The sequence below is a fragment of the Phaenicophaeus curvirostris genome, unplaced genomic scaffold (genome assembly GCF_032191515.1).
Source record: "Phaenicophaeus curvirostris isolate KB17595 unplaced genomic scaffold, BPBGC_Pcur_1.0 scaffold_55, whole genome shotgun sequence".
Classification (NCBI taxonomy): domain Eukaryota; kingdom Metazoa; phylum Chordata; class Aves; order Cuculiformes; family Cuculidae; genus Phaenicophaeus; species Phaenicophaeus curvirostris.
This window is the reverse complement of record NW_027206677.1, coordinates 859699-885693: the sequence shown is the minus strand read 5'-3', so window position 1 is coordinate 885693 and position 25995 is coordinate 859699. Positions and strand designations below refer to the sequence as shown.

At 52.6% G+C, this 25995-nt stretch overlaps 1 protein-coding gene and 2 pseudogenes across 1 annotated transcript in view; 1 reads left to right on the top strand and 2 right to left on the bottom strand.

Moving 5' to 3' along the window:
• Positions 1-603: 603 nt before the first annotated feature.
• On the top strand, positions 604-4024 carry LOC138734070 (olfactory receptor 14A16-like; annotated as a pseudogene).
• Positions 4025-12352: 8328 nt separating this feature from the next.
• Positions 12353-13309, bottom strand: LOC138734069 (olfactory receptor 14C36-like; annotated as a pseudogene).
• An 8112-nt stretch (positions 13310-21421) lies between these two features.
• LOC138734068 (olfactory receptor 14A16-like) overlaps positions 21422-25995 on the bottom strand; it is a 46455-nt gene continuing 41881 nt past the window's right edge. Inside the window, exon 2 of the mRNA XM_069881629.1 lies at positions 21422-21683. Coding sequence (XP_069737730.1) covers positions 21422-21683 — 262 coding nt within the window. The remainder of the gene's footprint in view (positions 21684-25995) is intronic.

Below are 25995 nucleotides of genomic sequence, written 5' to 3'. Positions count from 1 at the left end.
ATTCTCAGCACTAACAAGTCCCTGGGGACACTTTCTTAGAAACAATCCTCACTGAGACCAATTAATACTTCAACTTCCTCTGAGTTGTGTTTTTACTTCTTGCGAGCTCTCCTCTATCTCCTCTCAGCACCTGAGGTCCTGGGATTCATCAGCAAATTCACCCTGGGTCTCATTAAAATACAGAAAGCCTTAACAAGCTCTTTCTCTTCCTTTTGTTTCCTTCAGGTCTTCAAGCCTTGTCTATCTCCCTGGAGTCATTTCCCAGTGTGCTTAAAGAGAAACATTTCAAAGTGCAGGTCAAAGAGGTCAGGGCAGCACGTAAAAGCATCCCTTGAGGTCTGACCCTGCATGGACAGCCTTGCTCCTCACCTCCCCCAGCCCCACCATTTCTGGCAGGGACCACATGGGACTTGCATCCCTTTTCCTTATGTCCCTTTCCATTTCCATTCTGACAGCTTGGGGAAATGAGATCATTCCCTGTCACATTCCTGGTGGCACAACCTCCCGTCTTCCTCCTCCCTAGTGATTCTCCTGCCCAGGTAATGCAGTAACATTGAAGGAAAGAAGTGTCTCTCCCAGCTGAGGGAGGGAACATCCCCCTGGAGCCCCAGGGACACCTCAAGGGAGCCCAGAGGGGGCAGAGAAAGCGCTGCCCTGGGCTGCTCCTCTGCTGCTGAGCTGGGCTGGGCTCCTGGCAGGGAGGGAGCTGGTGGCCAGGGGCAGCGCCACAAAGAGCCAGGTGTGTCCAGGAGCAGCTCCTCTGCCAAGCCCAGCAGGGCTGAGGGCACTGCCTGCAGGCAGCGAGGGGAGAGGAGGGAGCAGAGATGGGGGCAAGGCAGGGTGGGGTGGGAGGATGCTAAGAGCTCCCTGCTGGAGGAACCCTCACAGCCCTTCTCCAGGTGAGTCTCTGGTTGTAGGACAATGCAGGAGCCACTCCTGGAGGGATCTCCTGAAGGGAGCACATTCCACAGCTCATGGTATTTGTAAATATCTCACTTTCTCTAGAGCAGAGGAGGAGGACGTGCTGCAGATGAGGGACTCCACACTGAACCATCAGAAAGACAGAACACAAGAGCTGCCTCCTGCTGATGGCTGTGGGGGTGTAAAGGTGGATCTGCACCGTTGGGTTCCTCAGGGCTGTCCTTCCAAACAGGGTCCCTGTGTCCCAGTGTGCTGGGACAGAGACTCTGCACCTTTCAGGGTCAGCACTGAGCCCATCAGAGGAACTCATCACAGTGGTGTGAGGACAAGCTGTGGGTGCAAGGAGAAGCTGTATGGCAGGCTCCTCCTTCTTCCAAGAGTGTGCTGCATGGGTCACGGCAGCTCACAGCTCTGGATCAGCCCTGGGATATGTCCAAAGTGAAGTCTCAAGGAGGAGATCAAGGCAGGGATTGCTCTAAAGGTAAGGAGCTTACCTGAGACTCTGTTCTCCATTTCCTTTTCCAGGGGAGTAAGGAGGTGGGAGAAAAGCAGAGTAGAAACAGAGCCCTCAGTTTTTAACAAGTCACTGAGATTCCTGAATTGCCGCTCTGAGTGGTCACTAGGTTGACCAAGACCCTCTTAAAATGCCTAGAGGTATTCTCTGCCTATGGACAACACCAGCATCACCTCTGCTGGACCCATCAGGACCGTTCTGACCTGTTCTTTTCCTCTCTCAAGCAGGACCAAGCAGGAGTGGATGAAGATTTAGATGTGGTTTGTATGTGCTGACAGAGTAAAGACCTGGCACAGGGAAACACCTCCAAGGAGGAAAATCAAGGCAGAAGATCCAAGAATCATGGAATGAATCAGAAAATAAACCAGAGATGTTGTGGGAGGGTATAATTCAGAGCTCTCTGTGACCCCCTCCAGCGCAGCCCCTTCCTCTGAGCAAGCCCCTTGCCTCCTCTCCCACCCTGCAAAGCCTCTGCCCTCAGGGCTCTGGGCTCCAAGGCTGAGCCCGCTCCTCTGCAGCCACAGCTCCAGTGCCCTCTCCAGAGCCCAGGGGCTGAGAGCAACTGCCTGGCAAGGTTGGTGTCTGGGAGGGGGCGAGCACAGCTGGGCAAGGGGAACGCTGTCTGCATGCCCAGCTGCCTCGGCTCTGGCCTCTCTCAGCCAGCCCCTCACTCTGTTTCTAGCCTTTTCTCATTCTTGCTGTTGTTCTGTAGATCTCACTACCAGCCTCTCTGAAAGACCTGAATGTCACTTCATCAAATACCATAATGAAGACATTTGGCTCTCCTTGAGGTGTCCTCCCAAACTGTGAGCTTCCGTCCAGGATCCAAACCCATCCAATCACATCTTTGTGTTACCTCAAAGCCCCACGGAGAAGTGCAGGGATCCTATGAGAGAGAAGATGCTGCAGGGTTTGTGAAATGAGCTGTGTGTGTCCTGGGCTGAAAGTGGGGTGCCGAGACCTTCGGAAAGGGTGAGACCTTGAGTGGTCTGAGGTGGATCCCTCTGCTTCCAGCAGGTCCTGGTGGCTTTACTGGGTAACATGGGAGTGTGATCCCCTCGATCTCAGAAAGGTGCAAGCCCAGGGCAGCTGGGAACAAGAGCGAGGGAGAGAGCAGCTCCCCTCCCTCTGCACTGAGCCACAGACAATGCTCTCACCTCACAGGACTCCCCCTTGTTCTCCCTGAGCACAGCAGAGATGATGAGGGGTTCTGATTTCCAGGAAAAAAGAAACCCAGCTGAGATGGGACAGGGCTGTAAAAAAACCTCCCCCCTCAAACACTTTGACAGTTTGGGTGTCTTTGCATTGGGTGTGCAGATGCTGCCAATCCTTTTTGCATTAGGAGCAGTTTTACCCAGAGAATTGGAACACCAGGGCTGTCCCCACCATCCCCATGACCCCCTGCAGCAGAGCAAGGCTGACTCCTCGCAACCAGTCAGCAGACGTCCTGCTCCTCCTGGCACGTTCAGCTGGAAGCAAGCAGGGCTCCAGGCATGGAGCTTAAGGAAGGGCTGTGAAAGGAAAAGCAGTGGCAAGTGTACAGTGTGAGCAATGGCTTTGGTGTGGCTCAGAGATGTCTCCCCTGTCACTGTAATTTCATTTCTTTCAGTGTTTCACATGCAGAGGCAGCAGATGTCCAACAGCAGCTCCATCACCCAGTTCCTCCTCCTGGCATTCGCAGACACACGGGAGCTGCAGCTCCTGCACTTCTGGCTCTTCCTGGGCATCTACCTGGCTGCCCTCCTGGGCAACAGCCTCATCATCATCACCATCGCCTGCGACCACCACCTCCACACCCCCATGTACTTCTTTCTCTTCAACCTCGCCCTCCTCGACGTGGGCTCCATCTCCACCACTGTCCCCAAATCCATGTCCAATTCCCTCTGGGACACCAGGGACATCTCTAAAGCAGGATGTGCAGCCCAGGTTTTCTTGGTATTCTTTTTTATTGCAACAGAGTTTTCTCTTCTCACCATCATGTCCTACGACCGCTACGTTGCCATCTGCAACCCCCTGCACTACGGGACCCTCCTGGGCAGCAGAGCTTGTGTCCACATGGCAGCAGCTGCCTGGGGCGCTGGGTTTCTTTATGCTCTGCTGCACACGGCCAATACATTCTCCCTGCCCCTCTGCCAGGGCAATGCTGTGGAACAGTTCTTCTGTGAAGTTCCCCAGATCCTCAAGCTCTCCTGTTCGCACTCCTACCTCAGGGAAGATGGGTTTATTGTGTTTAGTGCCTGTTTATTTTTTAGCTGTTTTGTTTTCATTGTGGTGTCCTATGTGCAGATCTTCAGGGCTGTGTTGAGGATCCCCTCGGAGCAGGGACGGCACAAAGACTTTTCCACCTGCCTCCCTCACCTGGCTGTCATCTCCCTGTTTATGAGCACTGGTCTGATTGCCTATCTGAAGCCCCCCTCTATCTCTTCTCTATCTCTGAACCTTGTGGTGTCATTTCTGTACTCAGTGGTGCCTCCAGCACTGAACCCCCTCATCTACAGCTTCAGGAATCAGCAGCTCAAGGATGCAGTTTGGAAACTGCTGACTGGATGTTCTTCATAAGGAATAAATTTCCCATCTTCTTCTGCATAGCAATCATAATGTAACTTATTGCGTGTCCAGCGTATCATCTGTATTTATTGAGGTTTGGAAGGGAAAGGTGAGAAAACACCCTGTTTTTCTGTCAGCCACAAGGGAATCACAAGAAGCTCTAAGAGCCTGGCCCTGCTGTCCAGTCCTATCAGTTTCTTGGCCACTCATTACCTCACAGACCCCTGCACAAGCCAGGTCACTTGTCCCACCCAGACAGCTGCTCAGGCCAAAGTGACGTGAGCAGCAGATGCTCCAACCTGGTGTCCGTTCATACCCAAACAGCTTCTCAGCCAGGAGTTATCTAGAAACAGCCCACACAGACAAGGTTCCTGCTCCTGCCCCTCCACATTCTCAGCCACCTCTGACCTCACAAGGGCCATCAAAAGCTACTGCCCTGACACCAACGTGGGATGCAGAGACATCAAACGCACCCTCACAAGCAAAGGGGCTGCTCCTCTGCTCAGACCTTCTCAGCACTTCTGGCCTCAGAAGCACCTGCACAGCCTGGGGCGTCTTGTGCCCTTCCACCCACTGACACAGACATCAACAAAAGGCAGGGGCTGGTCCTGCCTAAGAAAATATTTAGGGCCAGGGCCCTGCTCCTGCCCTGCCCTCTGGTCAGTCACGGGTGACATCCCAAGCACCAGCACAAGCCAGCTGCCTCCTCCTGGCCTATCAGCTCCTCACCCATCAGTGACAACGTGAGCAGCTGCACAGACCAGGGCTCCCCCCATGCCTCATCACCTACTCAGCCACCTGGGACGGCACAAAAAGCTGCAAAGCCACATGCATGACCCTGCCCGACGTGCTGCAGAGCCACCAGTGACTTCATAAGGACCTGCAGCACCAGCTGCCCGTTCATTCCCAGTCAGCTCCTGAGGCTCCAGGGGCAGCAGAAGCAGCTGCACAAGCCAGGGCCCTGCTCCTGCCCTGTCACCTATTAAACCACCAGCATCATCACAAGCACCTGCAGAAGCCAGAGGCATCTTCCTGCCCTAAAGTGGTTTTTACAGGCCAAGCTCTTGGTGAGCCTGGTGTACCTTGTTATGGAGTCACAGAATGGTCTGATTTGGAAGGGACCTCAAAAGCCATTCAGTTCCAACCCCCTTCCATGGGCAGGGACACCTCCCAGTGGATCAGGTCGCTCCAATCCCCATCCATCCTTGCTTTGAACACCTCCAGGGATGGGGCAGCCACCACTTCTCTGGGCAACCTTCACCAGGGCTTCACCACCCTCAAGGGAAAACATTTCTTCCTGAGATCTCATCTCAATCTCCCCTTTTTCAGACTAAAACCATTCCCCCCTCATCTTCCCCCCGAGCTCCCTGATCAAGAACCCCTCCTCAGCATTTCTGGAGCCCCTTTCAGCACTGGAAGCTGCTTTAAGATCTCCCTGCAGCCTTCACATCTCCAGGTTTAGCAACCACAACTCTCTAAGCCTGTCCTCATGTCCAAGGTGCTCCAGCTCTCTGATCAACCATGTGACCTGACTCTTCTATGAACCTTCCATGATCCGATTGTTCCATGATCCAATTGTTCTCTAACTTTTCTATGACCCAACCCTTCTCTGAACCAACCCTATTTTGATCCTTCTATGATCAAGCCTTTATAAAACATGAAAAATCTAACACTTCTATGACCTGACTCTTCCATACCCTGACTATTCTATGACCTGAATCATCTGTGACGCGAATCATCTGAGACCCAATTCTGCTATGAGACTTCTATGCCCCAACACTTCTGTAAATATTCTGTGACTGAACTCCCCTATTACTACTCTATGACCCAACTCTTCTATAACCTGTGACACAACCCTTTCCAAGTCCATGGAGCTCTGTGAGAGCCTTGGCACCTCACGTAACTCTAGAGGTCTGTATTTGGAATTACATGAAATATCTGCTTTGATTTGGCCATGAAACACCACTTTGATTTGGCAATATGAGAATGTTCATGACACCAGTGTCATTGCAGTCAAAGCCAGATCCGCCTGCCCAGGGTCTGGGAGTCAGGGACTGGTCTTTCTGGTTGATCAAGCAAACCCAGGCTTTTCTCAGCATCGCAGCTGCCTGCACAGCATCTTTACCTGCCTGCAGTCATGGCCTCCAATTCTCAGCTCTAATGAGTCCCTGGGGAGGCTTTGTCACTAACAATACTCACTGAGACTAACTAATACTTCAAGGTACTCTGAGTTCTGCTTTTGACTTCTTGAGAGCTTCACTCCATCTTCTCTAAGAAGTTGAGGTTCAAGGACTCATCAGCAAATCCACCCTGGGTCTCATTAAAGTACAGAAAGTCTTAACGAGCTCTTTGCCTGGAGATTTCTTCAGGTCTTCAAGCCTCGCACAGCTCCTTGGAGCCATTTTCCAGTGTGGTTAAAGAGGAAGATTTCAAAGTGCACCTAAGAAAAATATATTTTAGTTTAACCCTTGTACTTCTATACTTTTCAAAATCATAGAATGGTTTGGGTTGGAAGGGACCTTAAAGCCCATCCAGTTCCACCCCCCTTGCCACGGGCAGGGACACCTCCCACTGGACCAGGCTGCTCAAGGCCCCAACCAGCCTGACCTTGAACACGTCCAAAGCGGGGGCGTCCACAGCTTCCCCGGGAAACCTGGGCCACTGCCTCTCCACCTTCTTTGTGAATGATTTCTTCCTAATGTCTAATCTGAATCTTCCCCTCTCCAATTTAAAGCTGTTACCCCTTGTCCTTTCACTCCATGCCCCTGGAGAAAGAGCCTCCCCAGGTTTCTCGTGAGGAAATTCAGGTACTGGAAGGCCACTATAAGGCCTCCTCGAAGCCTTCTCTTCTCCAGGCTGCGGAATGGCCAGAAGAAGATCAATAATCCTTGGAAAATCTCTTTTGAAAGGGCATGGGATTGGTGGAAGTTCTTGTGAGTGAGGACAAGCAAGTATCCTGGTGCCCAGGTCCATCTCCTCAGGACACTCCTCAGCCATTCAGGTCCCTGCCCAGGCGGCTCCATGGAAATGGAGCTTTTTGAGTTGTGGATTGACCTAAATCTAGCTTAGCAGGTGAAAGAAAAAAAAGATAAAACCCAACATAAACCAAAACAAAAGCACTTGTCACTTCCCTCAGAAGACTGACACCCCACCAGTCTACCACCACCTGTCACCTTTAATGATAAAAATCTCCACTTATTCCTTCTCCTGCCATAGTTTTATCGCTGAACATGCCATCTGTGTTAAGGGATCTCCCTCTGGTCAGCCGGGGTCAGCTCTCCTGGCTGTGTCCCCCGACAACTTCTTGCCCACCCCCAGCCCCTCCCTGGGAGGAGCAGAGGGAGCAACTCTTGACGCTGGGCAAAGGAGACAATCGCTGCCCTCACTCTTCTGGCACCAGGACAATGCCACAGGACCCAGTGAGTCTCACATTTCAGAAGGAAAGTGGAGCAATGGGAGAGGCCCTGGAGGAGGTCTGTCTGCCAGGATGGAGTTAGGGGCCACAGCATGAGGGGTGGGGGCACACTTTGGCCTGCTGGGGGAGGCTCAGGGCAACCTGCTAAGTGGGTCTCTACATCTTATGCTCATAGTAGAAAAACTTAGGCAATACGAGTGCTCAGGTGATTTCTAGTCCAATGCCCAGCTGAAAGCAGGGCCAGCTCTGAGGTCAGAGCAGGCTGCTCAGTCCATGTCAGCATCCACAGAGGAAGTTTAAACATCAACAAGGCACCCAGGCCAGGATTAAAAGAAAGGACTTTGGCATTTGACCAGCTCCATGGACACAGCGATTGGTTGACCCTGGCTCCTGGGACACCTGGGAACATCCACCTTCTTTGTCCAGAGGAGTGGGATCCTGAGAGAAGACATTTATGCAGCTGTGTGGAGACAAGTATCGGTCACCCAGTCCCCCTGAGATACGTGGGAACATTCACCTTCTTGTCCAGAGGAGCGGGATCCCTCTTAGACTCTTCTGGCAAATCTCCAGACCAGGGGGTTCTTCAGGCTGGGAAAAGAATTCAAACACAATGACTTGGGTTCTGTCAGCTTAAATGGTTAAAGAGAGGGAGGAGAGGGATGTCAGCACTTCCATGTTCCTTTGGAAGATTTAAGTTGTCCAAGAAAGGAACAGAAGAGACCCGTTCTGTACAGGCATTGCCTTTAGATCATTTCACATTTGATGGCTCTGCACTCCCTTTCCGTCTCTGGCAGTCTTAAACCTCACCTGCTTTCCCTTTCTCCCTTCCCAAAACCTGACAGGTGATGGGGTCTGGAACTTGGAGACCCGTGGTGTAATTCCATTGCACACCCCAGAAAGAACCAAGCTGGGAAGTGACTCTGCAAGTCTGACTCAATGAGGCCCATGGAGCGGCCAGGCTGTGTCCGCGTCTGTGTCTGGAGACCCGCACACCCACAGCTCAGAGCCAGCTGGAGCTGGAACTCAGTCCTGTCTTCAGTGTCTCCTGGGTCATGGACAGAGGGGTGGGTGGAGGCCCAGGAGATGCTGGTCAGGGCCATGAAGGCCCATGGGTGCTCTTAGGGCGGTGACACTGCCCCACGGGTAGAGAGAAAGAAATGAACCACACAGAGCCTTGACTGCTGCTATGATGGGATCCCATGGAGGGGAGCCAGGCTAGAGCAGGGGAGAAGGGTGAGGGGGAAGGAGCAGCAGAGCTGTTTGTCACTGACTGTTAATTCACTCTTCTCCAGTTTCCATGCTCCTCCTGGGGTTGCGGTGGGCAGAGGAATTGGGAGCTGCGGAGTCATTGGAGCCTGGGGTAAATTGTGAGGGTAATGGGCTTTAAAATTATGTTATTGCCTCTCCCAATCCAAACCTTTCTTGACTGGCAAAAAATTAAATTGAACTTTGGAGTGTTCACAGGTCTTTGCCAGTGACAGTCATTGGTCACTGACCTCCCCTCCTTCCTCTCTACCTCTGAGGTTTTCTGTTCCATTCTCTCCCTCTGTCCCGTTGGTTCCGGGCAGGGAGGGAGCAGCTGGGTTGGGTCCGGCTGCTGGCCAAGGTTAACCCCCCACAGGACACATCAGGGCTGCCGTGTCCAGGGCTCCCAGCACAAGGAAGACCCTGCCCAGCCTGGAGAGAGTCCTGCCGAGGCCAGAAGGATGGTTGGGCTTGGAGCACATCGTGGACAAAGAGAGGCTGGGAGAGCTGGGCTCTTAGAAAGCTGTTGGGATGAAATATGGAGCAAGGACCCAGGGCAGCAGGGGGATCCCTATCCATGGCTTTTCTCAGTGTTTGATGAGACAAGACCATGAACCCCTGATCTGTTTGGAACTGTGTGACACAGGTCTTGGCTGAGAGACCAGCAATGGCAAGAGCTGTGGGAGTGGCGTGCAATAAATGTCAGTAGGAAAAGGGTCCCCTTTTTATTAATGATGATGGTAGAGTTGTTATCACTGAGCAATGGAGGAGGACACAGGTGACCATGTAGCCGGAGCCCCTCCTCAGGTTTGGGAGGTGCAGCCAGACACAGAAATGGCTGGTGTGTGGGACTCATCTGAGAAGATTTCCCTGGAGCATCTTCCCCAGGGTATCCAGGGGACAATTGCCTGTGACAGGCAATCTATAATTGGGACAAATGCTCTGGTGTCACCAGGGGCAAGTCCAGTATGACCAGCTTGTGGCTTGCTGTGATGGGGTAAACACAGCAGTGGACATGGGAAATCTGATGGATGTGATCTATCTGGACTTCTGGAAAGCCTTTGACAGGGTCGCCCACAACATCTTTCTCTCCAAATTGGAGAGAGATGGATTTGATGAGTGGATGGTTTGGTGGATGGGACATAGGTTGGATTGTCGTATTCAGAGACTAGTGTTCAATGGCTGGAAGTCCAGATGGAGATGCGTGATGAGTGGTGGCCCGCAGAGGTCTGTACTGGGACCAGTGCTTTTTAATATCTTCATTAATGCTATTGACAGTGAGATTGAGTGCACCCTCAGCAAGTTTGCAGATGACACAAGCTGAGTGGAGCAGTTGCCACACCAGTAGGGTGGGATGTCCTCCAGAGAGACCTGGACAGGCTGGAGAGGCCTCGGGGTGCTGGTCGATGGGAACCTCAATGTGAGCCAGCAACGTGCACTTGCAGCCCAGAAGGCCAACTGTGTCCTGGGCTGCGTCAAAAGAAGCATGGCCAGAAAGATCAAGGGAGGGGATTCTGCCCCTCTATTCCTCTCTTGTGAGACCTCATCTGGACTGCTGTGTCCGGTTCTGGAATCCTCCACATAAGAAGGCGATGGAGCTGTTGGAATAGTTCCAGAGCAGGCTACAAGGATTATCCAGGGGCTGGGGAACCTTCCATATGAAGACAGGCTGAGAGGGTTGGGCTTTTCAAGCCTGGAGAAGAGAAGACTCCAAGGACACCTTACAGTGACCTTCCAGAGCTGAAAGGGGCTCCAGAAATGCTGAGGAGGGGTTCTTGATCAGGGAGCTCAGGGGGAAGATGAGGGGGGAACGGTTTTAGTCTGAAAAAGGGGAGATTGAGATGAGATCTCAGGAAGAAATGTTTTCCTGTGAGGGTGGTGAAGCCCTGGCCCAGGGTGCCCAGAGAAGTGGTGGCTGCCCCATCCCTGGAGGTGTTCAAAGCAAGGATGGATGGGGATTGGAGCGACCTGATCCACTGGGAGGTGTCCCTGCCCATGGAAGTGGGTTGGAACTGAATGGCTTTTGAGGTCCCTTCCAAATCAGACCATTCTGTGACTCCATGACAAGGTACACCAGGCTCACCAAGAGCTTGGCCTGTAAAACCACTTTAGGGCAGGAAGATGCCTCTGGCTTCTGCAGGTGCTTGTGATGATGCTGGTGGTTTAATAGGTGACAGGGCAGGAGCAGGGCCCTGGCTTGTGCAGCTGCTTCTGCTGCCCCTGGAGCCTCAGGAGCTGACTGGGAATGAACGGGCAGCTGGTGCTGCTGGTCCTTATGAAGTCACTGGTGGCTCTGCAGCACGTAGGGCAGGGTCATGCATGTGGCTTTGCAGCTTTTTGTGCCGTCCCAGGTGGCTGAGGAGGTGATGAGGCATGGGGGGAGCCCTGGTCTGTGCAGCTGCTCACGTTGTCACTGATGGGTGAGGAGCTGATAGGCCAGGAGGAGGCAGCTGGCTTGTGCTGGTGCTTGGGATGTCACCCGTGACTGACCAGAGGGCAGGGCAGGAGCAGGGCCCTGGCCCTAAATATTTTCTTAGGCAGGACCAGCCCCTGCCTTTTGTTGATGTCTGTGTCAGTGGGTGGAAGGGCACAAGACGCCCCAGGCTGTGCAGGTGCTTCTGAGGCCAGAAGTGCTGAGAAGGTCTGAGCAGAGGAGCAGCTCCTTTGCTTGTGAGGGTGCGTTTGATGTCTCTGCATCCCAAGTTGGTGTCAGGGCAGTAGCTTTTGATGGCCCTTGTGAGGTCAGAGGTGGCTGAGAATGTGGAGGGGCAGGAGCAGGAACCTTGTCTGTGTGGGCAGTTTCTAGATAACTCCTGGCTGAGAAGCTGTTTGGGTATGAACGGACACCAGGTTGGAGCATCTGCTGCTCCCGTCACTTTGGCCTGAGCAGCTGTCTGGGTGGGACAAGTGACCTGGCTTGTGCAGGGGTCTGTGAGGTAATGAGTGGCCAAGAAACTGATAGGACTGGACAGAAGGGACAGGCTCTTAGAGCTTCTTGTGATTCCCTCGTGGCTGACAGAAAAACAGGGCTGGAGAAGGAGCCTGGGCTCAGATGGTGCTTGTGGTGTCACTGGTGGTCGTGTTGGTGATGGGGATGAGGAGTCACTTGGCTTATTACGCTGGTTTATTTGGGTTGAGTTGACATTCTTCACAGAGGCCAGAATGGGGCTGAGGTTTGGATTTGTGCTGTTGGTGACCCAGGGAGGTATTCATTATTGCTGAACAGGGCCCACAGAGCATCAAGCTTTTTTCTGCTCCTCGCACGGCTCCACCAGGGAGCGGACTCGTGGTGCACAAGAAGCTACAAGGGGACACTGCTGGAACAGCTGACCCAAACTGACCAAAGGGACTTTGTGTAACATAGGATGCCAGACTCTGCAATTAAAGTTGGCTTAAAAAGAAACGATTGAGGACGTTCAAACACCTTCCTGCCAACTGGACATAGTGAATGAATCCCTTGATGTGCTTTGCTTGCAAGAACAGGCGTGCTTTATCAATTAAAATATTTTTGTCTCAATCCATGTTTTCTCACCTTTCCCTTCCAATCCTCTCCCCATCTCTCCATGGGGGAAGGAGTGAGTGGCTGTGTGGAACTGACCTGTTACTGGAGTTCAACCATGACAGCGCTTTCTGGTGCTCTACATGGAGGGCAAAGGCTTGAACATGCACCCCCAGGACAGCCAATAAATACAGATGATACATTATAATTGCTATGCAGAAGAAGATGGGAAATTTATTGCTTATGAAGAACATCCAGTTAGCAGTTTCCAAACTGCATCCTTGAGCTGCTGATTCCTGAAGCTGTAGATGAGGGGGTTCAGTGCTGGAGGCACCACTGAGTACAGAAATGACACCACAAGGTTCAGAGATAGAGAAGAGATAGAGGGGGGCTTCAGATAGGCAATCACACCAGTGCTCATAAACACGGAGATGACGGCCAGGTGAGGGAGGCACGTGGAAAAGGCTTTGTGCCGTCCCTGCTCCGAGGGGATCCTCAACACAGCCCTGAAGATCTGCACATAGGACACCACAATGAAAACAAAACAGCTAAAAAATAAACAGGCACTAAACACAATAAACCCATCTTCCCTGAGGTAGGAGTGCGAACAGGAGAGCTTGAGGATCTGGGGAACTTCACAGAAGAACTGTTCCACAGCATTGCCCTGGCAGAGGGGCAGGGAGAATGTATTGGCCGTGTGCAGCAGAGCATAAATAAACCCAGCGCCCCAGGCAGCTGCTGCCATGTGGACACAAGCTCTGCTGCCCAGGAGGGTCCCGTAGTGCAGGGGGTTGCAGATGGCAACGTAGCGGTCGTAGAGCATGATGGTGAGAAGAGAAAACTCTGTTGCAATAAAAAAGAATACCAAGAAAACCTGGGCTGCACATCCTGCTTTAGAGATGTCCCTGGTGTCCAAGAGGGAATTGGACATGGATTTGGGAACAGTGGTGGAGATGGAGCCCACGTCGAGGAGGGCGAGGTTGAAGAGAAAGAAGTACATGGGGGTGTGGAGGTGGTGGTCGCAGGCGATGGTGATGATGATGAGGCCGTTGCCCAGGAGGGCAGCCAGGTAGATGCCCAGGAAGAGCCAGAAGTGCAGGAGCTGCAGCTCCCGTGTGTCTGCGAATGCCAGGAGGAGGAACTGGGTGATGGAGCTGCTGTTGGACATCTGCTGCCTCTGCATGTGAAGCACTGAAAGAAATGAAATTACAGTGACAGGGGAGACATCTCTGAGCCAAACCAAAGCCATTGCTCACACTGTACACTTGCCACTGCTTTTCCTTTCACAGCCCTTCCTTAAGCTCCATGCCTGGAGCCCTGCTTGCTTCCAGCTGAACGTGCCAGGAGGAGCAGGACGTCTGCTGACTGGTTGCGAGGAGTCAGCCTTGCTCTGCTGCAGGGGGTCATGGGGATGGTGGGGACAGCCCTGGTGTTCCAATTGTCTGGGTAAAACTGCCCTAATGCAAAAAGGATTGGCAGCATCTGCACCCCCAATGCTAAGACACCCAAACTGTCAAAGTGTTTGAGGGGGGAGGTTTTTTTACAGCCCTGTCCCATCTCAGCTGGGTTTCTTTTTTCCTGGAAATCAGAACCCCTCAGCATCTCTGCTGTGCTCAGGGAGAACAAGGGGGAGTCCTGTGAGGTGAGAGCATTGTCTGTGACTCAGTGCAGAGGGAGGGGAGCTGCTCTCTCTGTCAGCACATACAAACCACATCTAAATCTTCATCCACTCCTGCTTGGTCCTGCTTGAGAGAGGAAAAGAACAGGTCAGAACGGTCCTGATGGGTCCAGCAGAGGTGATGCTTGTGTTGTCCATAGGCAGAGAATACCTCTAGGCATTTTAAGAGGGTCTTGGTCAACCTAGTGACCACTCAGAGCGGCAATTCAGGAATCTCAGTGACTTGTTAAAAACTGAGGGCTCTGTTTCTACTCTGCTTTTCTCCCACCTCCTTACTCCCCTGGAAAAGGAAATGGAGAACACAGTCTCAGGTAAGCTCCTTACCTTTAGAGCAATCCCTGCCTTGATCTCCTCCTCGAGACTTCACTTTGGACATATCCCAGGGCTGATCCAGAGCTGTGAGCTGCCATGACCCATGCAGCACACTCTTGGAAGAAGGAGGAGCCTGCCATACAGCTTCTCCTTGCACCCACAGCCTGTCCTCACACCACTGTGATGAGTTCCTCTGATGGGCTCAGTGCTGACCCTGAAAGGTGCAGAGTCTCTGTCCCAGCACACTGGGACACAGGGACCCTGTTTGGAAGGACAGCCCTGAGGAACCCAATGGTGCAGATCCACCTTTACAACCCCACAGCCATCAGCAGAAGGCAGCTCTTGTCTTCTGTCTTTCTGATGGTTCAGTGCGGAGTCCCTCATCTGCAGCACGTCCTCCTCCTCTGCTCTAGAGAAAGTGAGATATTTACAAATACCATGAGCTGTGGAATGTGCTCCCTTCAGGAGATCCCTCCAGGAGTGGCTCCTGCATTGTCCTACAACCAGAGACTCACCTGGAGAAGGGCTGTGAGGGTTCCTCCAGCAGGGAGCTCTTAGCATCCTCCCACCCCACCCTGCCTTGCCCCCATCTCTGCTCCCTCCTCTCCCCTCGCTGCCTGCAGGCAGTGCCCTCAGCCCTGCTGGGCTTGGCAGAGGAGCTGCTCCTGGACACACCTGGCTCTTTGTAGCGCTGCCCCTGGCCACCAGCTCCCTCCCTGCCAGGAGCCCAGCCCAGCTCAGCAGCAGAGGAGGAGCCCAGGGCAATGCTTTCTCTGCCCCCTCTGGGCTCCCTTGAGGTGTCCCTGGGTCTCCAGGGGGATGTTCCCTCCCTCAGCTGGGAGAGACACTTCTTTCCTGCAATGTTACTGCATTACTTAGGCAGGAGAATCACTGGGGAGGGAGAGGAGGGGGGGTTGTGCCACCAGGAAGGTGACAGGGAATGATCTCATTTCCCCAAGCTGTCAGAATGGAAATGGAAAGGGATGTAAGGAAAAGGGATACAAGTGCCATGTGGTCCCTGCCAGCAATGGTGGGGCTGGGGAGGTGAGGAGCAAGGCTGTCCATGCAGGGTCAGACCTCAAGGGGTAGTTTTCCATGCTGCCCAGACCCCCTGAGGTGACATTTCATCAATGCCCACTATAGAAACTTCTGTCATCTTTTCTCTGAGCTGAAAATGAATGAAATATAAACTTTAAACATAACGGGTTTTTTTTTCGGTGCCCTTTGAAATCTTCCTCTTTAAGCACACTGGGAAATGACTCCAGGGAAATGTCAGAGGCTTGAATAACTGAAGGAAACAAAAGGAAGAGAAAGAGCTTGTTAAGGCTTTCTGTGTTTTAATGAGACCCAGGGTGAATTTGCTACTGAATCCTGAACCTCAGCTGCTGAGAGGAGATTGAGGAGAGCTCGCAAGCAGTAAAAACACAACTCAGAGGAAGTTGAAGTATTAATTGGTCTCAGTGAGGATTGTTTCTAAGAAAGTGTCCCCAGGGACTTGTTAGTGCTGAGAATTGGAGGCCATGATTGCAGGAAGGCAAAGGCTCAGTGCAGGCAGCTGTGATGCTGAGAAAAGCCTGGGTTTGCTGGATGAAACAGAAAGGCCAAGCCCTGACCCCAGGCCCTGGGCAGGGAGATCTGGCTTTGGCTACAATGACACTGGTGTCATGAACATTCTCATATTGCAAAATCAAATTGGGGGCAGTTATTCCATGTAATCCCAAAAAGAGGGCTGGAGGGTTATGGGAGGAGCCAAGGCTCTCACACAGCTTGATGCGGTTGTAGAAGACTTGGGTCCTAGAAAGGTTGGGTCATAAAAGTGTTGGTTCAAAATAGAACGACAGAAAACTTGGGTGTGACAAGAGTCACGTCACAGAACAGTTAGGTCATAGGGGAGTAGTAGAGGAGCTCACTCCTAAAAGATTCACAGAAATGTGGGGTCATAGAAGATAAAGGTCTTGAAAGCGTCATAGAATATTTGGGTCATGCAAGAGTGGAGTTGTAGAAGTGTGAGATTTATGCAGGTTTTAGAAGGGTTTGGTGACAGAGGGGTCAGTTCAGAGAAGGGTCAGGTCCTAGAAGAGTCATCAAAGCATCTGTTCACTGAAGGCTCACAGAAGATTTATAGGAGGCTGAGATCATAGAAGTGTCAGTTCATAGCCATGTCGGGTCATAGAATGGTTGGGTCATAGAATATTGAAGTCATACAGGAGCTGGGTCACAGAAGAGTCATAGAGAAGTCAGGTCACAGAAAGTCCTAGAAGGATCAAAGAGTTGGGTTGGGTCATCGGCGGCTTGGTTCAGATAAGGCTCGGGTCTTGGAAGAGTCAGGTCATAGAGGAGTCTTAAAAGACGGAGTTAATAGAAGAGTCAGGTCCTCGAAATGTTTGATTTGGAAAGTGTACGGAAGTCTTGGGTCACAGAAGGCTCATGGGTCGTACAAAATTCAAATTAAAGAAGTTTTGGGTCGTAGAAGAGATGTCTCATACAAGCATTGGGTCATAGAGGAGTCATAGAGGAGTCAGGTCATAGGAGGGTCAGTTAAAAGTAGGGTTGGGTCATGGAATGGTCGGGTTGCAGAAGAGTTCGAATCATAGAATCATAGAATCCCCACCCACCACTGGCTGATCTCCAGAGTCCTGCCCTGAGTCACAGAGGACTGGCAGACCCTGATGGGGAAGACAGGGACAGAGAGGACACAGGGAATCTCAAGTCTCTCTACACCTCCTCTTCCTAAACCCAGCAGTGGCCATTGTGTCTTTTTTTCTTTCTTTTTTAACTGTTCCAGAAGCAGCAAACACTCATCATGGGGCCCATGAATGGCTTTTCAAGTTGATACTGAGTTTGTCTGGACCCTTGCTCATCCTGGAGGATGCTGTCCTTGAAGATCATCTGTCTTGACGTCTGTGACCATGTCCCAGCTCCGTCTCCCACAGGAACAGCTCCAGCTCCAGCCTGTGCCCCTGGCTGAGGCCATTGCTGCCCATTGGGGCTGAAGCCCTGCAGCTGGACAAGGAAAGAAGAGTGTGCTCCTTCACATCAAACAGGGTGGTAATAAAGACATTTGACAATGCTGACTCAAGCACTGGTCACTGGGGGAGGCCACAAGTCACTGGCTGCATGGAGGACTTTGTACCAGTGATGACATTTGGGCTTGATTGTTCAGGCCACTTGCCAGCCAGGGTCGCTTCTTCAGCCCAGACAGCCCCACTCTGGCTCTGAGGACACCACAGCAGACCATGTCTAAGGCCCTGCATGATTACATGTACAAAACATGCCATTCTTTCCCTGCCCATTTGGGTTTAGAAACAACTTTCTTGTCCTTCAAGGGCCTGGAAAGGGTTGCAGGTTTTGTGCCATCCCCTTCCTGGCGTCGGGAGTGTCCTGACCTGCCTGTAATTCTTCCCATTGTCATTCCTAATTTTTCTGGAGATGGATGTGACATCTGCCTTTTCCAAGGAACCCAGAACATCTCCAATTGCTCTGGTGTCCTTGAAGGCACAATCCAGGATCATGGACCAAGGTGACGCAGCAGACAGGATCATTTGCCCTGGGCCTGTCCAAGGCAGCTGAGATGGATCTCCCTGGGCCAGTGGGGTTTGTTCCTGGAGCCACACACAGAAATCCCAGGGTTCTGTCAGGAGTCCACGTCTGAGCTGGCCTCGTGCACCCCTAATGCACCCAGGGATCTTCACTGACAAGGGCTTTCCCTTTCACACCCAGAGGCACTTCAGGAGTCACAGTGTCTCTCTGGCTCCTGGTTGTCACTCCAGGGGTTAATAGAAGAGTCAGGTCCTCGAAATATTTGATTTGGAAGGTGCACAGAAGTCTTGGATAACGGAAGGCTCATGGGTCATGGACTATTCAGATTAAAGAACTGTTGAGTTATAGAAGAGATGTCTCATACAAGCATCAGGCCATAGAGGAGTCACAGAGGAGTCAGGTCATAGGAGGGTCAGTTAATAGTAGGGTTGGTTCATAGCAGGGTCGGGTCCCAGAAGAGTTATGTCATAGAATCTGCTCGATGATGTGTCTGGTTGTAGAAGTCATGGGGCACGGGTGATTCATTGCATAGAAGAATCAGGTCATAGAAGAGTCATAGAAGCCTTGGGTCATAGAATGTCAAGTCATAGAAGAGGCAGAGAATATCTAGGTCATAGAAGTGTTGGGTAATAGAAGGGTGATAGAATATTCGGGTTGTGGAAGTGTTGAGTCATAGAAGCGTGAGGGCTTAGTTGGGCCATACAGGAGTCATAGAGGAGTCAAATCATAGAAGTCCAGTTGATGTAAGGGTTGGGTCTTAGAGAAGTCGGGTCACAGAAGAGTTGGCTTATAGAAGAGTCCTGGAGTCGTCAGGTCATAGAAAGGGATAGAAGGTTCAGAGAAGTGTTGGGTCATAGAAGACAGATCATAGAGCATCCTGGTCATACAGGAGTCACAGAACAGTGGAGGGATAGAAGAGTCAGGTCATAGAAAATTTCAGTCACAGAAGGTTTATAGAAACATCGGGTCATAGAAGAGTTGGGTCACAGAAGAATCGAGTCATAGAAGAGTTTTTTAAAGACTCTGCTCATACAAGTTTTGTAGAAGATTTGGGTCATATAAGGCTCACAGAAGTCAGGACATATAAGACTCAGATCCTAAGAGCACTGAAAGGGCCATATAAGCATCAGATCATACAAGAATCGGGTCATAGAAAAGGTAGCTTATTTAAGAGTGAGGTCATAGAGGAGTCACAGATGAGCCAGGTCATACAAGGACTGGGTCATTGAAGAGCTGAGTCATAGTAGAACTGAGTCATAGAAAGATGGTGAGAGACAGTCTCAGCAAGGAAAGTCCAGTCTCCTTCTCTTTCAGACATCCAGAAATGGGATTTGAGGGCCAAGGCCTGGGGCACAGCCTTTAGTTCCCCTCCTCCTCCGTTGGCCATTTCAGAAAAGAACATGCCAAGTGGGAGTGGTGTCAGTGGTCAGGGAGATTCCTTAGTCTCCATGACCTTTGGAAGATGATGGAGAGAGGCCTCACTGGGACATTGTCCTGCTCACTCAGCTCCCTGGGATGCTGCCCAACCTGCCCCACAGACTGGGAAGGATCCCGTTTGCTCAGGTGATCCCTGAGTTGATCCCCACCCACCACTGGTGATCTCCAGAGTCCTGCCTTGAGTCACAGAGGCTGGGAGACCTTGATGGGGAAGGCAGAGGTGAAGAAGACACAGGGAATCTCAGATTTGTCTACACCTGCTCTTCCAAAACCCAGCAGTGGCCACAGTGTCTTTCTTTCTTTCTTTTCAACTGTTCCAGAAGCAGCAAACACTCATCATGGGGCCCATGAATGGCTTTTCAAGTTGATACTGAGTTTGTCTGGACCCTTGCTGCTCTTGGAGGATGCTGCCATTGAAGATTGTCTGTCTTGACGTCTGTGACCATGTCCCAGCTCTGTCTCCCACAGGAACAGCTCCAGCTCCTCCTGCCTGGTCCCCTGGCTGAGGCCATTGCTGCCCACTGAGGTTGAAGCCCTGCAGCTGGTGCACCAGGCAACCTCATCCCTGCCATGAGGAAAGCTGGGACAAAGCATCCAAGACACCATGTGTGCAAAGGCTTTGCTTGGAGCAGAGACATGTCAAGGACAGAAGAGAGCCGAGTGTCTTTCCAGTCCCACGTCTAAAGATCCAAGACAAAATGCTTGAAGTCACTCAATGGAACACATCCTCCCTTTTGGAGATACGGGATCATTCCCTGTCACCTGTGCTCCATCACATCCTACAGGATGGTAATAAAGACTTTTGACAGTGCTGGCCCAAGCGCTGGTCACTGGGGATGCCTCAAGTCACTGGCTGCATGGAGGACTTTGTACCAGTGATGACATTTGGACTTGGTCCTTCAGCCAACTTCCCAGCCAGGGTCACTTCTTCAGCCCAGACAGCCCAACTCTGGCTGAAGGACACCACAGGACACCACGTCTAAGGCCTTGCAGAATTCCATGGACACAACATGCCCTTCTTTCCCTTCTCATTTTGGTTCAGAAACTCCTTTCTTGTTATTTGAGGGCCTGGAAATGGCTGCAGGACGTGTGCCACCCCCTTCCTGGGGTCGGGGGTAGCCTGACCTGCCTATAATCTCCTGATTCTCTTTCCTGCTTTTCCTGAAAATGGATTTGGCATCTGCCTTTTCCAAGGACCCCAGAACTGCTCTAATGGCTCTGGCACCTTTGAGAGCACAATCCAGGATCATGGACCGACGTGACGCAGCAGACAGGAACCTTTGCCCTGGGCCTGTCCAAGGCAGCTGAGATGGACCTCCCTGGGCCAGTGGGGTTTGTTCCTGGAGCCACACACAGAAATCCCAGGGTTCTGTCAGGAGTCCACGTCTGAGCTGGACTCGTGCACCCCTAATTCACCCAGGCAACTTCACTGGACCTATCATTCCTAAAGGCCCTCCTGGAACCCAAGGACCACTTGGTCTCAAGTCTGGTCTCACTTGGGTTCATCTCACCTCCCGCAAGCTGGGGTGAGAGACCAGTGCTGGCAATGATGGTTGTGAGGGGCGACTCCAGGACGATTGCCCTGAGGCAGATTCCGCAGGGTGTCCAACGCACATGGGCACAGACCAGACCCTGCCCGGCTGCTCCTTCAGGTCTCTCACGGGAAGCCTGGTTGTAGTAGCCCGTCCCAACCCTGCACGGCCACACTGTTTATCTGCACACTGGGGCTTCCCTCTGGGGGCAATTCCTTGGAAATGGTCCTAAGAGAATCCTTGGGAAAAAGGCCTAAGCCTTCAGGCGCTGCCCTAGGAGATCCCCTCTCTTCATGGAAAGGCTGTTGTGTCCCACCAGTGCCCACTGCCTGTCCCTGCCTGCGGGCACAGCACTGCCACGCAGCACGGCTGTGACCAAGCTCAGAGCCCTCAGGCCTGACAGCAAGGCAAGGGCTGAGGAGGAGAGCGTGGGAGTGGAGAGAGAACAGCTCTGGGAGACCAAGCACTGGTGCCTGGCAGTGCTGCTGTGCCGGGACTCTTCTCCCCTCCCCCCATGCCCACAGGAACTCTCGCTGCAGCTCCAAAACGTCCTTGGAAGAAACATATCTGGAAATCCCTTTATTTTTGCATTGAATATCCCTTTATTTTCTTGAAACGCACAAAGAGCACAGCTCCTCATTTCCACAGCCTATCAGCAAGAAAAGAGAGAAAGACAGTGAATTAAAAGCAGGATGACAAGTTTCTTGCAATTGAAAAACCAGCAACACCAACAAGAAATACAGAAGCCAGTCTGGGCCTCCCATGGGTTGCATTATAACTGCTATGCAGAAGGTGATGAGAATTTCATTGCCTGACAGAACCATCCAGATATCAGTTTCCACACTGCATCCTTGAGCTGCTGGTTCCTCAAGCTGTAGGTTAGGGGGTTCAATGCTGGAGGCACCACTGAGTATAGAACTGCCACCAACAGGTCCAGAGATGGGGAGGAGATGGAGGGAGGCTTCAAGTAGGACAAAACACTTGTACTGAAAAACAGGGAGACCACGGCCAGGTGAGGGAGGCATGTGGAAAACGCTTTGTTCCTTCCTTTCTCAGAGGGGATCCTCAGCACAGCTCTGAATATCTGCATATAGGACACCACAATGAAAACAAAACAGCCCAGTCCTAGTGAGATACTGGCCAAAAGAAGCCCAACCTCCCTTAGGCAGAAATCTGAGCAGGAGAGCTTGAGGATCTGGGGAACTTCACAGAAGAACTGGTCCACATGGTTGCCCTGGCAGAGGGGCAGGGAAAATGTATTGGCCATTCATAGGATCCCTGCAGCAGAGCCGTGAGAAACCCAGCGCCCCAGGCAGCTGCTGCCATGTGGACACAAGCTCTGCTGCCCAGGAGGGTCCCGTAGTGCAGGGGGTTGCAGATGGCAACGTAGCGGTCGTAGGACATGATGGTGAGGAGAGATAACTCCGAACCAAACAAGAAGAATAGAAAGATAACGTGGGAAGCACATCCCGCAAAAGTCCAGGACAGCTGGGAACAAGACCAGGAGCAGTTCCACAGGACAAAGCTGAAACCTGGCAGTGTCCCCTGTCCCCACCGTCCCCATGAGCCCCTGCTGCAGAGCAGAGCTGACTCCTCACAGGCAGCGGGCAGAGGCTCTGCTCCTCCCAGCACATTTAGCCGGCTCAGAGCAGGGCTCCAGGCATGGAGCTGGAGGAAGGGCTGCAAGAAAAGGCACAGGGTGTGTGCACCAGGGGAGGGGAATGAGAAATGGCTTTGATTTTGTACAGAGGAGTCTCCCCTAACTTGTCTCTGTCCTTGGGAGAGGAGGCAGGGCGCTTGCTCAGGGGAAGGGGCTGTGCTGGAGAGGATCACATAAAGCTGTCTGAATTCTCCCTCCCACAGCATCTCTGTTTTAAGTTTCCTCTCAATCCCTGATCCCATTCCTGCTGCTTGGGAATTTTCCTCCCTGAAGTATTTCCCTGTCCCGCGTCTTTTCCCTGCTCCTGGACCCCATCCCAGCCTCTGCGCTCTCACCTACACAAACCTGCCTGTTTGCAGGGCGCTGCCTGGGTGCATGTCCCTGTTTGGAGGTTCCGAAGGTCACAACAACCTGATAGGTCCAGCAGAGGTGATGCCCACGGGTGCAGAAATTCATGAAGGCACTTTATGAGGCTCCTGACGGACCTAGCGACTACTCACAGTTGCCGTTCAGGAGTCTTAATGACTGGTAAAAATTCAATGCTCCATTTCTACCTATGCTTTGCTCTCTCCCTCCCTACTGCCTTGGAAAAGGAAACAGAAAGCATGGATTCAGGAAAATGCCTTACTATTATAGTAAACCCTATCTTGATCTCCTTTATATGTTGCGTTGGAAATATTCTAGGGGTGATCCAGAGCTGTGAGCAGCCCTGACCCACGCAGCACCCTCTCACTAGCAGAAGGACCCTGCCTTGCTGGAAGCTGTTCCTTCACCCCACAGCTTCTCCCCACTGCACCCTGGTGAACTCCCTGGGGCTAGCTGAGCGCTGACCCTAGCAGGCAGTCTCTGCCCCAACACCCAATCTTCTGGGGCACAGAGACCCTGTTTGGAAGCACAACCCCGGGCTCCCAGAGGTGCAGATCCACATTTACACCACCATATCCACAAGGCAGCTGTCCTGCTCTGTCCCTCTGGTGGTTCATTGCAAAGTCCCTGAATCATAGAATCATAGAATAACCAGGTTGGAAGAGACCCACCGGATCATCGAGTCCAACCATTCCCATCAATCACTAACCCATGTCCCTCAGCACCACGTTCCCGTCCCTTAAACCCCTCCAGGGAAGGTGACTCAACCCCCTCCCTGGGCAGCCTCTGCCAGTGCCCAATGACCCTTTTCTGTGAAGAGTTTTTCCTGATGTCCAGCCTAAACCTCCCCTGGTGGAGCTTGAGGCCATTCCCTCTTGTCCTGTCCCCTGTCCCCTGGGAGAAGAGCCCAGCTCCCTCCTCTCCACAACCTCCTCTCAGGGAGTTGGAGAGAGCAATGAGGTCAATGAGCAATGGGGGTGTTTTCTAACCAAGTGATTCTGTGGTTTCGTGATTGTGTGAATAAGTTAAATTCTGACCTGGAGAACACACCAAGCAGGGATTTCTTCTCAGCTCTATGGGCAACCAAACCACAGATGAAAGTGGAAGTTCTAGCGAATTTCTTTGGTATTAATAAATTCAGATTATCTTTGATGAAGAATAATCTGTTACAGAAGCCTCTTCACCAGTTACAGCTACGCTGTGGTGGCCCTGTGACGTTCTCCCTTGAGATTACCATGAGGAATACACAAAAGCCTGGTTCTTTTGATGTATCCAAACATTGCAGGACGTCCAGACTGGGCGTGCAGCACAATTCTTTTCTATAATAACAAAAATTAAAGATGAAGAGCAACACATCTCTCACCAGATATGGAGGAAAAGGAGTAGTCCCTGAGCTCAGGAGGTGCCGGGGACCGGCGCCTGGCGAGGGGCGGGGGTGGCTGGGGTCTGGACTATGAGGTCACAGACGCCGCTGCCCACGCCGGGAGGTGCTGTGCTGTGCCACGGGCTCTGCTCAGCAGTGCTGGCAGCAGCGGCAGCAGCAGCAGCAGCAGCAGCAGCATGGTGCACGCACAGGGGACTGTGGTCCCCATCAGCCTTGTTATATGCCTTGCTTTGATAGTTCTGGAAGCCCAGGGCGTTCAGGCTGCTCCGTGGCGAGCACGGGGATCAGGTGAGTGGGAAGTGCCGGCACCCAGCCTGGGGAAGCGTGTGGCTGTGCCCAGCGCTCCTCGGGGTGGCAGCGGGGCTGGGGTCAGGATGGGGCAGGGCTGGGGGAGCGGCAGGGCCAGGCTGGGCTGGGGGAGCCGCGGCAGCTCCACTGCGGGTCCCTGGAAAGAAGTGGGTCCCAAAATCTCATGGCAACGGGCTGGGTTCCAGCTGTGCCCCTAAGCAAAGGCCACCTGGCTTCTCAGCCGCATCTTGTCCAGGAGCCTCAGGGTGACCCCGCAGCTCGTCACTGGAGTGAGTGGCCCTGGGGGCTCATAGGAGATTTTCCTTCCTATTTCCCTGCCCAGAGCTCTGATGTGTAGAAGAGGGTTGGGTCGGGGCTGTGCCCCGGCTGCTCTGCCCTGGGAAGATCTTTGCTGGCCTCTCCCTCCCTGCGCTGCTCCCCGTGCCGCCTGCAGAGCTGGAGGGGGCTGAGCTTAGAGCTGCCGGGAGCTCCAGGGAGTCATTTCTCCAGGAAGCTCCATGCCTGGTTGGTGCTGGATCAGCACGGTGCAGGCACGCAGGGACAGCACGATGGTCCCGAGTGGAAGGGAGAGACGAGAGATATGGAGCAATCCCGCTTTTGAACTGCATTCACCACCATTCCAATTGGAAGAAGTAGATTGGAATATTTCATGGGAGCTGCTTTCTTCTCTTTGTTTACAGACGTGGCTGGAGGCAACAAATCCCCAGCGTCCCGGCTGAGTCCCAAGGATGACGTGCAGGGACATCACACGGGTACGTCATGGATTTTGACCCCCTTTGGAAGCCGCCAGCTCAAAGCCCCCACGGGAGAGCTGCCTCTCCTGTGTGTGTTAGAACACAGACCTGCACCGTGTGTGCCACCCCGTTCCATGATCCCCCCGTGTTCTGAAATTCTTCCTCATGTCTAGTATAAATCTGCTCCTCTCCAGTTTATACCCATTCCATTTCATCCCATCACCACAAACCTTTGTCAACAGTCCCTCCCCAGCTTTCTTGTAGCCTCTTCAGGTACTGGAAGGTCACTATGAGGTCTCCTCGGAGCGTTCTCTTCTCCAGGCTGAACAACCCCAGCTCTCTCAGCCTGTCCTCCTGCAGGAGGTGCTCCAGCCCTCTGATCATCCTTGGAGCGTCCTCTGGACCCATTCCAACAGCTCCACGTCCTTCACATGTTGAGGATTCCAGAACTGGACACAGTGCTCTAGATGAGGTCTCACAAGACAGGAAGAGTGACCCCCAGTAACGCTCACTCTTAGCGCTCGGTGGGTGCCGGGAGGTGCTCACCACCCACCACTCACAGGGAGTCCAGAACTTTGCTGTTTTGGGAATGAGGCCATTGGATCCGTGCTAAGCAGAGCATGGGAAACGTGACCCTTAAAGGAATGCACCTCCTGCCAAAGCTGCCTCCCTGAGCCTGCCGGGAGTGCCCCAGGCACAACAGAGGGGGATCCCTGCTGGGAGCCGGGCTCCAAAGGGATGCACTGACTGGCTGGGCCCCGCACCGTCCCCTGCACCCTCTGTGCCAGAGCCCTGCTGAAGCTTTGCCTTTCCCTGACCCTTGGTGGTGCTGTCCCACCCTGGGGAAGACACCACACGGGGGCAGATGATTTTTCCCACGAGAATCCTGGTCCTGAGCAGTC